The following is a 14,314-nucleotide window of genomic DNA, read 5'->3' as shown; positions in this document are numbered from 1 at the left end:
AATACACAACGCTATATATTTTGCTTTAATAAATGGTGCCCCAAAAATAATATACTGCAAAAATCGAAACAATTAAGAAACCCATCATTACTATAATCCTTAAAAGTATATAAATATATTTTAAATATTTATATACTTGTTTCTTATAATATATAATATAGACTTTTCTAAAATTATAACATTTATAAAATAAGTTACATTGTTCACTTTTTTAATTGCATAAACATAATTTTAATGCGTTAAATAACTTTATTTTTATTCCCATATACATCAATTTAGAAGTATACCTTATTGGGTAATTTTATAATATATTTTACGTATCAAGTTCACGGTTTAAAAAATTAGCACTGAATCCGTATTTATTAAGCTATTTATAAGCTTAAATAAATCTTTAAATGTAGATTGTTTTAAAATAATAATTAGCAAATATTAAATATTAACAAATAAGTATTGATGAAATTTTTAAGTATAATATAAAACTATGTTTAATTAGGTTGTTATATTACCCTTTAGTAGGAGAGAGATAAGATATATTTTCTCTTTTAATATATAAATTAAATTGAATATTCATTAAATGTTATACATAGTTCATTTTTATCTTATATATTATACTGTTGTAATTATCAATGTATATGTATTCAAATAATTTGTTGAAAATTCTATATTTTATTAATTCTATGATAATAAATGTTGTTTTATATTAAAAAATGATTATTCAATAAACACTAATAATACGCGTTAATATGGAATTTAACATGAATTGATTCTTTAGAATTTTCTTTATTTATCCAGTTTTTTATAATATAAAATCACATATCACAAATTGGATCTTTAACAAATATATAAAAATGATGCATTTATAATGTATTATTATGCGTCTTTTTGATAAAATTCATATTAATATTTAATTATATGAAGGTTTCACAATATATCAATATTTCAATATTAGTTATTGGTAGAGTATTTTATTATATTATATGTATAACCACATAATAATAACGCATTATATCTATAATATTAAACTTTATTAATATACTTATATTTTATTTTTTAAGCATTTCAAAATATAATTTATATATACTTCAAATCTTTAAAATTTAAAAATAAATAGTGATAATCTATTATTAAATCTTTATTATAAATAAATTTAAGCATATAAATCAACTTCTATTAATACTAATTAATTTTAATACAAATATAAAGGAATCACAAAAATATAATAGTAACTACAATTAAAACTTCAAAAAATATTGTATATATAGAGCAATTTTTTATGTATTACTAAAAATGTTAGAAGCGTAACATGACTTTTATAGACAATGTTATATTGTCGATTCTCGATCGATATTATATGTATCTATATTTTATGAATATCTATTATATATTGGTAATATGTTTAATTAACAATAAAAATATACTCTGTGACCTGAAGGTATATTATAATGTAGACAATTGTTACAAATGAATCATCTTATAATTAATACCCAACCTCATATATAATGCTATTATTACAGTTCAGCTAGCGTAATATAATTTAAATTAAAACAAATATGATACAAATAATAAGTTTTACTAAATAAAATGTTTTGTCAAATAAAGAAACATATTATGTTATGCATAATTCAATATAGTTATGATTAACAAGCTTTATATAATAAATAATTATGATATATCATAATATGAATTAATATATGCAATATAAACAATTTTTTTTAATCATATTAAATCGGCATGAACACTCTATATATATTATAACTTATAAAATACGTTATATAACCCCTTCCACATTAATGATTATATCCACTTTTTGGTTGCATATTTAGGCTTAAAGTCGATATTAAACATATAGGGATGATACATATATTTAATTAGTGTTCAAATTATAAAAAATTAAATAAAGATATAATACTTAGCTCTAACCCGAATATGGGTTCCGCAACATAAAAACTATATGAAAATTATGCAAAAAGTATTATCAAAAATTACTTCGGAATAGACAGTTTCTTAAAATATATTAATCATTATTACTATTTCTGAAATAGTCAATACTCTTCGAATCAAATATTAACGATCCATTTTCTCCTTTATTTTTTTAGCTTTTCTCTTAAACGATGTTTTTGAGATCGTTTCCGAAATCCAAATAACGAATACTAATATAAAAATTTTAAGAAAAGTTTAATTTTTTGTTAACGTTTGCATATATTTAATTAAAATAATTTTTAAATTCCTTATTATTTACTTTATATGCAATTCCAAAGAAAATTAGTGTTGCAGAAAATATCGATAAAACTATAAATATTTTGTTTGATATCGACAAACTTGATGATGTAACTTCAGAATGTTCGGGAAGTTCAGTATGTTCAGTATGTTCAGTATGTTCAGAATTTTTTGTATTTATCTCTGGAAGGGTTACAGATTTGCAATGTTTAGTAACATTATGTTCATTTTTTAAATTATTATAATCAGTTAATAAAGTAGAAAATAGTTGACTATAAGAACCATCTTTAGTAATGTTAAAATTTCTGGTAAGATCATCATATTTTTTAACAAATTCATCAGCATAATTCATATATTTATCGCATTCTGGAGTTTCTTTAGTAATTTCATTATACATATTACATAATAATTTAAATGCATCATAAAATTTAGAAATATTATTAATATCAATAGTCATAAAATGTATTTCATTGTCTATGGTTTCCTTATAATTTGTATACCCCGTTATTTCTTTTAATGAATCACTACAAGATTTACCATTATTATAACAATTAATATAATTCATATTATTCTTTATATGATTTTCATAAAATTCTTTTAGATTGTTTATGTTTTTAACTTTCTTTAGGGTTAACATATAACTTAACCATATCATAAAGTATATAATAAACACTTTAGGCTGTTCTTTATTTAAACTATCAATCTTTTTAACAATATTTTGCTCGAACAACCATAACAATGAAGCATTTATTTTTTCGAGATCAGTATTGCATTTTTTGTCTTTTGAATCTCCATTAGGGCAGTATTTCACAATCCCCCCTATACTATGAATATCATTTTCTGTAGATGCGTTTAATTCATCGGGAAAATAATTTATCAAAATACGAAACCTCCCACACTAAGAAAACATTTATAAAAGTATAATAAAAATATACGTTAATTAAACTCTTATAAAATAAAGTTTAATGATATTTATATATAATACAATATCAAAAAATGTAAAGGGAATTATTATTAAAAATGCATATACCATATAGTCATTCATTATAATGGGATTTTATTTTTGATTTGTAAATTAAGCAGAATCATTTCGTTTTTATACACAGTGACCAAATATATGACGCAAATACTTTGACCCTATATATAACAACTACATGTAGTTAAGTATATTATAAGTTTTTCAATAATTAAATTAATATAGAATAATAAAATAATATTATTACTAAATGAAGTTTTATTCCTTTTTATGATAATTAGCTAAATTACCTTAGATAGAGGGTTACTTAATACATTTTTGATTAAATATAGATATGATGTATTTTATACAAAAAAATATATTCTTACAGCATCTGGTATAACATTATTATAAAAATTAAAGCAACAATGTAATGAGTTTAGAATATATCTTCTTATACATATGCTTTAATATAGAAAATAAAAAACTTCATATCTTTTGTTTTAATAAGTGGTGTCCCAAAAATAATATAATGCAAAAATCGAAACAATTAAGAAACCCATTATTACTATAATCCTTAAAAGCATATAAATAGTCCTTTTAAAAATATATTAAATTTGTATATACTTGTTTCTTATAATATACAATATAGTCTTTTCTAAAATAAAACTTTCAAAATAAGTTGAATTGTTCCATTTCTATGCAAAATACATAAATCTATATTATTTGTAATTAATATAGATAAATTAAAAAATAATTTTAATGCGTTAAATAACTTTATTTTTATTCCTATATACTTCAATATAGATGTATACCTTATTGGGTAATTTTATAATATATTTTGCATATTTTTTCCACTCTTTAAAACAGCAATTAGCACTGAACCCGTATTTATAAGCTTAAATAAGTTTTTATATGTAGATTGTTTTAAAATAATACTTAGTAATTATTAAATATATAACACATAAATAAATAATGATGCAAATTTTAAAGTATAATAAAAAACTATGTTTGACTAGAGTGTTATATTGTCCTTTAAGAGGAGAGAGATAAGATATATTTACTCTTATAATATATAAATTTATATAAATATTCGTTAAATGTTCTGCATTGCTCATTTGTATCTTATATATTATACTGCTATAGTTATCAATGTATATGCATTCAAATAATTTATTAAAAATTCTATATTTTATTAATTATATGGTAAAATAATAATAATATAATACACGTTAATATAGAATAATAAAAGGGAATTTAACGTTGACTCGTTAGCCTTTTCTTTATTTATCCAGTTTTTTATAATATAAAACCAAATATCCCATTTTGGATCTTTAACAAATATATAAAAATGATACATTTATAATGTATTATTATGCGTCTTTTCGATAAAATTAATATTTAATTATATGAATTTACCACAATAAAGCAACATTTTGATATTGGTTATTAGTAGAGTATTTTATTAGATTATATGTATAGGTACATAATAATAATTCTATTCAATCTATCGTATTATTTATAATTATTAGAACAAAATATGATATTAAATTTTATTAATATAGTTAAATTTTATTTTTTAACTATTTTAAATATAATATATTTCTAATTTATTTATACTTCAAAACTATAAAGCTTAAAAGTAAATGGTGATTAATCTATTATTATACCTTATGATAAATAAATTAAAGCATATAAATAAATTTCTATTAATACTAATTAATTTTAATACAAATGTAAAATACAAAAAGATAATGGTAACTACAATTAAAACTTCAAAAAATGTTAGAAGCATAATAATATTTTATAGATATTGTTGTATTTTCGATTTTCGATCGATATACCATGCATCTATATTTTATGAATATATATGATTACAGTTCAGTTGGATAACATGATTTGAATTAAAACAAATATGATACAAATAATAAGTTTTATTAAATAAAATTTTCATCAAATAAAGAAATATATTGTATTATTCATGATTCAATATAGCCACAGATTGACAAATTTTATATAATAAATAATTATAATATAGAATAATATGAATTAATATATGCAATATAGACATTTTTTTTAATCATATTAAATCCATATGAACACTCAATTATATATATTGTAATTTATGAAAAAATGTATGTGGTCCCTTTCATATTAATGACAGTACCCCTTTTTGGTTGCATATTAGACTTCACCTTGAGATCAAACATACGAGGATAGACATATATTTAATTAGTGTTCAAATTATAAAAAATTAAATGTAATATAATACATAACCCTAACCCGAATATGGGTTCCACAAACGCAATCATGACCCACAACATAAAAACTACATAAAATTTATTATATTTTTTTGATAAAAATTTGTTATTTCCAAATATAAAAATATATTAAAGTATTATGATCTCTATTCTCAGGGTCACATATTAATGATCCATTTTCTTCTTTATTTTTTTAGCTTTTTTCTTAAATGTTGTTTTTGAGGTCGTTTCCGAAATCCAAATAACGAATACTAATATAAAATGTTAAGAAGCGTACGGTTGTTCGTTAATGTTTACATATATATAATAATTTTTAAATTCTTTATTATTTACCTTATAAGAAACTCCCAATAAAATTGATGCTGCAACAAACATAATTGCAATTGTAATTAGTGTATTTTTTGTTACTGAACTTCGTGGACAAGCTACAAGTGGTGAAATATTGCTACATTTAAGACTTTTATATTTATTTTCAAATTTTTCATAATCATCTAATAAACTAGACAATATTTGAGAATAAGGGCCTCTTTCATTAATACCAGAAAATTTTTTAAGTTTTTCATATTTTTCAAAAAATTCTTCACCATTTTCAAAACATTTATTGCATTGTTTTTTTTCTAGATCAATTTCACTATACATGTTACATAATGATTTAAATGTATCATAAAAACTAGATATAATATTAATATCCAAACTCATCAAATTTTTTTTTTTATTTATAAGATCATTATAACTCTTATAATCACTACCATCAGTTATTTCCTCACTATACTTTTCATTATTATTTATATATTGAACAAAAAAATTATCTAAATCGTTGTTGTTGTGATGTGACTTTTGATTTAGTTTGTAACTTAACCATAAAATAGCGTATTCAGCAAGTTTATCACTCCCTAAATTTTCCTTATCAACAATATCCTTAAGTAAAGCTAGCAATGTTATAAAAGCACAGCTAAGTGTTTGTTCATTACTATCAGATTGTTTATTAGGGCAATACGCATTGAATATAGGATTAAATTTATATTTTCCTGGGTTATTCGGACCATTGTAAAGGTAATTATCGATCACATTAATTACACCACACTACGAATATATTTTACGAATTAAACAAAAGAATGTATTAATATAAATGTTACTAAAATTAAAATTAATATAATTATAGGAATGCAACGTACGAATAATATAATAAAAAATATATATACCACTTTAGAAGACATTATAATGAAATTCTGTTATAATTCGGAGATTATGGGGAGTGATGTTATTTATATATATTGTATAAAATATATGTTGTATTTACTTAAGCTCTTTGCATAACAATTATCTTTCGTTAGACATATTATTCTTAATTTTAACTTCATATAAAATAATAATATATTAGTATTACTAAAATCATATTATACTTTTTTTATGGCATTTAGCTAAATTACCTTAAGTAGAGGGTTGCTTAATACATTTTATACAAAAAATACTATTCTTACTAACATTTGGTATAACTTTATTATAAAAATGGATATACTTTTATAATGCATTTAAAAAATATATACTTATACATATGCTTTAATATAGAACATGAACGTCATAAAACTTAAATATTGCACAAATATAAAAAATTAAGAAGGTTATTATTATTATAATCCTTAAAGTATATAAATACTCATTTTATAAAAAATATTAAATACTTATATACTGTTTCTAATATTATATACTACTGTTTTATTAAAATTATAGTTTTTCCAAATTAAGTTACATGCTCCATTTTCTATGAAAATTGCATAATTTTAATATTGTTTTTATTTAATACATGTAGATTCATAATCCATTTCAATAAGTCCTATAACTTTATTTTTATTCCTATATACTTCAATTTATAAGTATGCCTTATTGGATAATTTTATAATATATTTTACGCATCATTTCCAAGGTTTAAAACGGCATTTAGCACTGAAACCGTATTTATAAGCTTAAAAAGTATTTGAATGTAGATTGATTTTAAAATAATACTTAATAAATATTAAATATATAACATATAAATAAGTATTAATGGAAATTTAAAGTATAATAGAAAACTATGCGTAATTAGGTTGTTATATTTCCATTTTAGATGAGAGAGATAAGATATATTTGGTCTTTTAATATATATATTTAGATAAATATTCGTTGAATTTTTTACATTGTTCATTTTTATTTTATATATTTTATGGTTATAGTTATCAATGTATATACATTCAAATAATTTATTAAAAATTCTATATTTTATTAATTCTACGATAAAACAATGACAATTTCAATTATAAAACGATGATTCATTAAACAATGATAATATAATATGGAATAATAGACATTTAACGTGAATTGAGGCTTTAGCCTTTTCTTTATTTATTCAGATGTTTGTAATATAAAACCATATATCCCAAATTAAATCTTTAACAAATATATAAAAATTATACATTTATAATGTATTATTATGTGTCTTTTCGATAAATTTCATATTAATATTTAATTATATGAAGTTTTCACAATATAACAATATTTCAATATTAGTAATTGGTAGAGTATTTTACTATTTTATATGTATATAATAATAACTCATTCTATCTATCATATTATTTATAATTATTATAACAAACTATAACATTAAATTTTATTAATATGCTTATATTTTATTTTTTAACTATTTCAAAATATAATTTATTTATACCTCTAATCTATGAAATTTAAAAATAAATAGCGATTAATCTATTATTATACCTTATGGTAAATAAATTAAAATATATATAACTATTTCGATTATTTGAATTTAAAACATTAGCATACAATGATACTATATATAATCAAAAGTTAAAATGATAATCTGCCTATATCTATAATGTATTTTTTTATTAATATGTATATTTTTATTGTATTATTAAAAATGTTAGATGCATAAAATGCCTTTTATAGATAACGTTGTATTGTAGATCTTCGATCGGTATTTCATGCATCTATACTTTATTATTATATACTATGTATTGAAAATGCGTTTAATTAATGTTAAAAACACATATGTTAATCCTAATATATATTGTAATGTAGATGAATATTCAAAATGAATCGAATTATACTCTGATATATAAAATTATTATACTGTTCAATTATAAAAATACGATTTGAATAAAAGTAAATATGATATAAATAATAAGTTTTACTAAATAAAATTTTTATCAAATAAAGAAACACGTTGTGTCATGTATAATTCAATATAATTACATATTGACAAATTTTATATAATAAATAATTATGGTATAGGATAATATAAATTAATATATGCAATATAGACATTTCTTTTAATCATATTAAATCCATATGAACACCCAATTATATAGATTATAACTTATGAAAAAATGTTATATGGCTCCTTTCATATTAATGACAATACCCCTTTTTTGTTGCATATTTAGTCTTCATCTTGAGATCAAACATACGAGGATAGTACATATATTTAATTAGTGGTCAAATTATAAAAAATTAAATAAAGATACAATATTTATCCTTAACCCAATATGGGTTCCAGAACTTTAACCCTTACTCATAACATAAAAACTATATACAAATTATGCAAAAATTATGATAAAAAAAATTATTTCCAAATAAACAGTTTCTTAAAGCATACCAATCATTATTACTATTCATGAAATAATGACTATTCGGATTATACATTGATGATTCATTTTCTTCTTTATTTTTTTAGCTTTTCTCTTAAATGTTGTTTTTGAGATCGTTTCCGAAATCCAAATAACGAATACTAATATAAAATGTTAAGAAGTGTACGGTTGTTCGTTAATGTTTACATATATATAATAATTTTTAAATTCCTTATTATTTACCTTATAAGAAACTCCCAATAAAATTGATACTGAAGCAAATATAAATGCAATTGAAATTAGTGTGTTTTTTATTACTAATCTTCGTGGATATGTTGGAAGGGTTGGAAAATTGCTAGAATGAGCATTTTTACATATATTTTTAAAATTATTAAAATCATTTGATAATGTAGACAATACTTTATTGTAGGGACTGTCTTTAGTATTATTATAATTTTCATTAAGATCATCATACTTTTTAGCAAATTCATTAGCTTTTACTAAATATTTCGAACAATCTGAGTTGTTTGAATCAAGTCCATTATACATTTCACATAATAATACAAATGCCTTATAAAAATTAGACATATCTTTAAAATTAATATTCAACAAATCCTTATTTTTATTTATTAGCTCAATATAAGTATTATACTCCGCAACATGCTCTATAGACGTTTTATACTTTTCGCTATTTTCTATATACATATTATAGAAATCATTTAATGTATTAATTTCATTTTGTGGTTTTTGATTTAACTTATAACTTAACCACGCCCAAATGTATGCAACAACGTTCATATTACTATTTGCATGATTTCTAAACGAAGAAGAACTCCCAAATAATTCATTAAACCAAAATAAGCATCCAGCCTTAATTTTATCGATATCAGTCTTACAATTATTATCGCAATCGCTTTCGAATAATTTATCTTTAAATTGATAGTTTTTATCTTTGTCTAATTCATCAGGAAAATTACTCCTCACAAGAAATAATCTTCTACACTAAAAAAACATTTCAAAACAATTATTATAAATATGCAATATTGAAAATTTTATTAAAATAAAGTTAAATAATATTTTTATATAATACAATATCAAAAAATGTAAAGGAAATTATTATTAAAAAACTCATTTACCATGTTGTCATTCATTATAATGGAATTTTATTTTTGACTTGTAAATTGAGTAAAATCAAGCTGTATTATATACACTGTCTCCGATAGGTGACGCAAATACTTTAACCCTATATATAACAACTGTCTATAGTTAAATATATTATAAGTTTTTCAATAATTAAATTAATATAGAATAATAAAATAATATTATACTTATTTTATGAAAATTAGCTAAATTAACTTAAATTGAGATTTTATTAGTACATATTTAACTAAATATATATATGTTGCATTCTATACAAAAATGCTATTCTTAATAACATATGGTATATTTTTATTATAAAAATGGATATACTTTTATAATAATTTAAAAAAATATATACTTATACATATGATTTAATATAGAACATGAACAACGTCATAAAACTTAAATATTGCACAAATATAAAAAATTAAAAAAGTTATTATTATAATCCTTAAAATATATAAATAATTATTTAATAAGATAGACTAAATACTTATATAATTGTTTCTTATAATATATAATATAGTCTTTTCTAAAATTATAACATTTACAAAATAAGTTGCATTGTTCCATTTTCTATGCAAATTATATAAATTGATATTGTTTTTATTTAATACAGATAAATTCATAATCCATTTTAATGAGTCCTATAACTTTATTTTTATTCCTATATACTTCAATTTGTAAGTATGCCTTATTGGATAATTTTATAATATATTTTACGCATCATTTCCAAGGTTTAAAACGACATTTAGCACTGAACCCGTATTTATAAGCTTAAATAAGTCTTTTAATGCATCTGTTTTTAAAATTATACTTAATAGATATTAAATATTAATATATAAATAACTATTGACGCAAATTTTAAAGTATATATAAAACTATTTTTAATTAAGTTGTTATATTTCCTTTTTAGATGGGAGAGATAAGATATATTTGCTCTTTTAATATATATATTTAGACAAATATTCCTTAAATTTTTTACATTGTTCATTTTTATCTTATATGTTTTATGGTTATTGTTATCAATGTATATACATTCAAATAATTTATTAAAAATTCTATATTTTATTAATACTATGGTAAAACAATTATAATGGAATATGCGTTAATATAGAATTATAAAAAGACATTTAACATGAATTGAGACTTAACCCTTTCTCCATTTATTCATATTTTTATAATATAAAACCACATATCCCAAATTGAATCTTTAACAAAATATATAACATTGATACCTATGTAATGTATTATTATGTGTCTTTTCAATAATATTAATATTTAATTATATGAAGTTTCCACAATAAAGCAATATTTTAATATTGGTTATTAGTAGAATATTTTACTAGTTTATATGTATAGGTATATAATAATAACGCATTATATCTATCATATTATTTATAATTATTAGAACACAATATGATATGAAATTTAATTAATATACTTATATTTTTTCTTTTAACTATTTAAAATATAATTTATTTATACCTCAAAATTATAAAGTTTAAAAATTAATAGTTAATAATTTAATATTATACCTTTATAGAAAATAAATTAATGTATATAAAGCAACTTTTATTAATACTAATTAATTTTAATAAAAATGTAAAGGAAATACAAAAGGATAATAGTAACTACAATTAAAATTTCAAAAAATATTATATATAGTGCGATTTTTGTTGTGTTCCAAAAAATGTTAGATGCATAACATGCCTGTTGTAGATAACGTTGTATTATCGAATCTCGATCGATATTTTATGATTATCTAATATATATTGGTAATATGTTTAATTAACAATAAAAATATACCCATTAACCTGAAGGTATATTATAATGTAGACAATTGTTTCAAATGAATATAATTATAATTTGTATTCATTTATAAAAAAACATGGGGTGTCAATATTACTACCAATAAATAATTTTTATAAAATTAACTGCACTTCTCAGATTAAATTAATTATTTTAATATTTAAAAATATAATAGACATGTTTTATATAAAAAACTATCCATATCAAAGAAATTTTGTAAAACAAATGGACAAATATATATATTTTTATATTATTTTCTTACTTTATATTTTTATTTTAAATGATTGATTTTCTATTAGGTAAAAACAACATTTTTTTTTTCTATTATATATAAATATAAGTATATATGTAATTCCATACATAATGATATGTTTTATAAAAATTGAGTTTAGTCAATTATAAAAATATAAAACTTGTGTATTCATAATGATATATGTTAAAAATATCATTTATATAATATAATTAAAGTTATTTATTTTTAGATATTATAATATTAATCAAATTATGAATCATAATATTTTTGATATTCATTACTGATGTCGTCTTGTGGTTGAATTATTTAAATAAAAAATGTAATAAACCTATAAATCTGATAAAAATATACATCTTACCGTTTAAATAATAGTTTTTCATACTTTATTGGAGAAAATCATTAGCTTCAATTTTAATTATACTTGTCCAGATTTTTGAGTTGTTAATTTTTAACTAAAAAAATACTAATATATATTTTAATATTTTGTTTGTACAGTTCAAAAATGAATAAGTTTTATATTCAAATTGTTTTATTTCTTTTAAGCACCTCCCTATATATGAATAATAAAACCCTTGCAATTGAACCTGCTCCAGGAGAAGATGCAACACCCGAATCACCATATCATTATCTTACGTAAGACAATACAACAATATATATATATATATATATATATATATATATATATTACATATTTCGTTATGAAAATATTAAATATATGCCTGTGCAACAATGTTATAATATAAATACAATAACTTTTGTACGCATAAAAAATGTCCATTTTGATCAATGATAGTCCAGAAGAAATATAAGAAAAAAACAAGCACTTATTATGTACCAATTCAGAAGAAATTATACAAGCAGGTGAAGTTATGAACGAAGCTGTGGAACTTTTAAAATATCATGCTACAAGTATGGATGGTTATGAATTTTTTAATAACAATCCTAATAGTAGTATGCCTTTTTATAACAAAAAACATCAAGACTATATAAATATTGAAAAAATTCATTTTAAAGTTGATGATCCCGATGATGTATAAATTAACAAACAATATTAAATTTATATACCAAATTAAATAATTATTATATTTTATATACATATATTTTTCTTTGTGTTCATTAGTATAATGAAGTAATAAACATGTTATGGGATCCCGATTATGCCATTTTTTCAATACTGACTTTGTTAAAAGTATACAAAACATAAATAATTAGTCAAATCAACATATTATTGTTACTATTTATTCGATATTTCGTGATTTATTATTTCCATTGTTATATGATATTATTTATTGCTTCTCATGTCTTCAAATTTATAATATTTTAATTTACATAATGCAAAATTATTTTTTTTTAAAGTTACCCGTGTGTACAATCCAAATTTAGTAATGATACAACAACGTTACAAAAAAAAATTCGGACGCCGTCAGAGATATTTTTATGCTTTAGCTACAAAGGTTGAAGTAAGGAAAACTTTCCTTTTCTATTTCGTTATAAATCGTATTTTTCATATTATTCACAATAATTTATGCAATATATTTTTATTAATCTTGTAGATATCAGAAAACAAAGCTATAATTGTCATGGCTTCAGCAAATATAATTGATCACAACCATAAAAATAAAAAATATTTTGAAAACAAAATAATAGAAAATGCAAATTTATTCCAAGCTGAAATTGATTCTGAAGATGATATTAGAAAAGGAAAATTAAAAAAAACGCTTGCTAACTTAATTGGATACCTCATTGAAAAAAGAGACAGATATATTCATATCATCTATGTTGACTCTGTAAACGATATACAAATTTTAATAATATAATAATTTATTTCAATAATTGTTAAAAAAAATATTGTTTTAAATAAATGTGCATATTTATAATGTATACTATAATTTGCAAAAAATTAAGCATTTTATATATTCATCCATTTATGTTTTTTTCTTAGATTGAAAGACATAGTTACGGTTTCCTAAATGTATTTTTGTAAAAGCTTTATATATAAACATATATTTCATATATATTTTTCAGGAATGTAATATTAGAAGATTTGTGTTAA

At 20.1% G+C, this 14,314-nt stretch overlaps 3 protein-coding genes and 1 pseudogene across 3 annotated transcripts, besides 1 other annotated feature; 1 reads left to right on the top strand and 3 right to left on the bottom strand.

Moving 5' to 3' along the window:
* Window positions 1–2,084: 2,084 nt before the first annotated feature.
* On the bottom strand, window positions 2,085–3,262 carry PY17X_0723400 (PIR protein; the record flags this gene model as incomplete). The annotated part of the gene is made up of 3 exons (XM_022955608.1): window positions 2,085–2,150; window positions 2,240–3,115; window positions 3,248–3,262. The coding sequence occupies 3 exons, from the start codon at window positions 3,260–3,262 to the stop codon at window positions 2,085–2,087; spliced, it is 957 nt and encodes a 318-aa protein (XP_022811865.1).
* Window positions 3,263–5,618: 2,356 nt separating this feature from the next.
* Window positions 5,619–6,650, bottom strand: PY17X_0723300 (PIR protein; the record flags this gene model as incomplete). Its single annotated transcript, XM_022955607.1, has 3 exons — window positions 5,619–5,684; window positions 5,767–6,516; window positions 6,636–6,650. 3 exons carry the CDS (start codon window positions 6,648–6,650, stop codon window positions 5,619–5,621), a joined length of 831 nt encoding a protein of 276 aa, XP_022811864.1.
* A 2,501-nt stretch (window positions 6,651–9,151) lies between these two features.
* Window positions 9,152–10,207, bottom strand: PY17X_0723200 (PIR protein; the record flags this gene model as incomplete). The annotated part of the gene is made up of 3 exons (XM_022955606.1): window positions 9,152–9,217; window positions 9,300–10,058; window positions 10,193–10,207. The coding sequence occupies 3 exons, from the start codon at window positions 10,205–10,207 to the stop codon at window positions 9,152–9,154; spliced, it is 840 nt and encodes a 279-aa protein (XP_022811863.1).
* Window positions 10,208–12,763: 2,556 nt separating this feature from the next.
* PY17X_0723100 lies at window positions 12,764–14,245 on the top strand (annotated as a pseudogene).
* Window positions 12,764–14,245: a sequence feature (fam-a protein, pseudogene).
* Window positions 14,246–14,314: the final 69 nt, after the last annotated feature.

This window comes from Plasmodium yoelii (assembly GCF_900002385.2).
Source record: "Plasmodium yoelii strain 17X genome assembly, chromosome: 7".
In the NCBI taxonomy this organism is placed as follows: domain Eukaryota; phylum Apicomplexa; class Aconoidasida; order Haemosporida; family Plasmodiidae; genus Plasmodium; species Plasmodium yoelii.
This window is presented reverse-complemented; position numbering and strand designations above follow the sequence as displayed.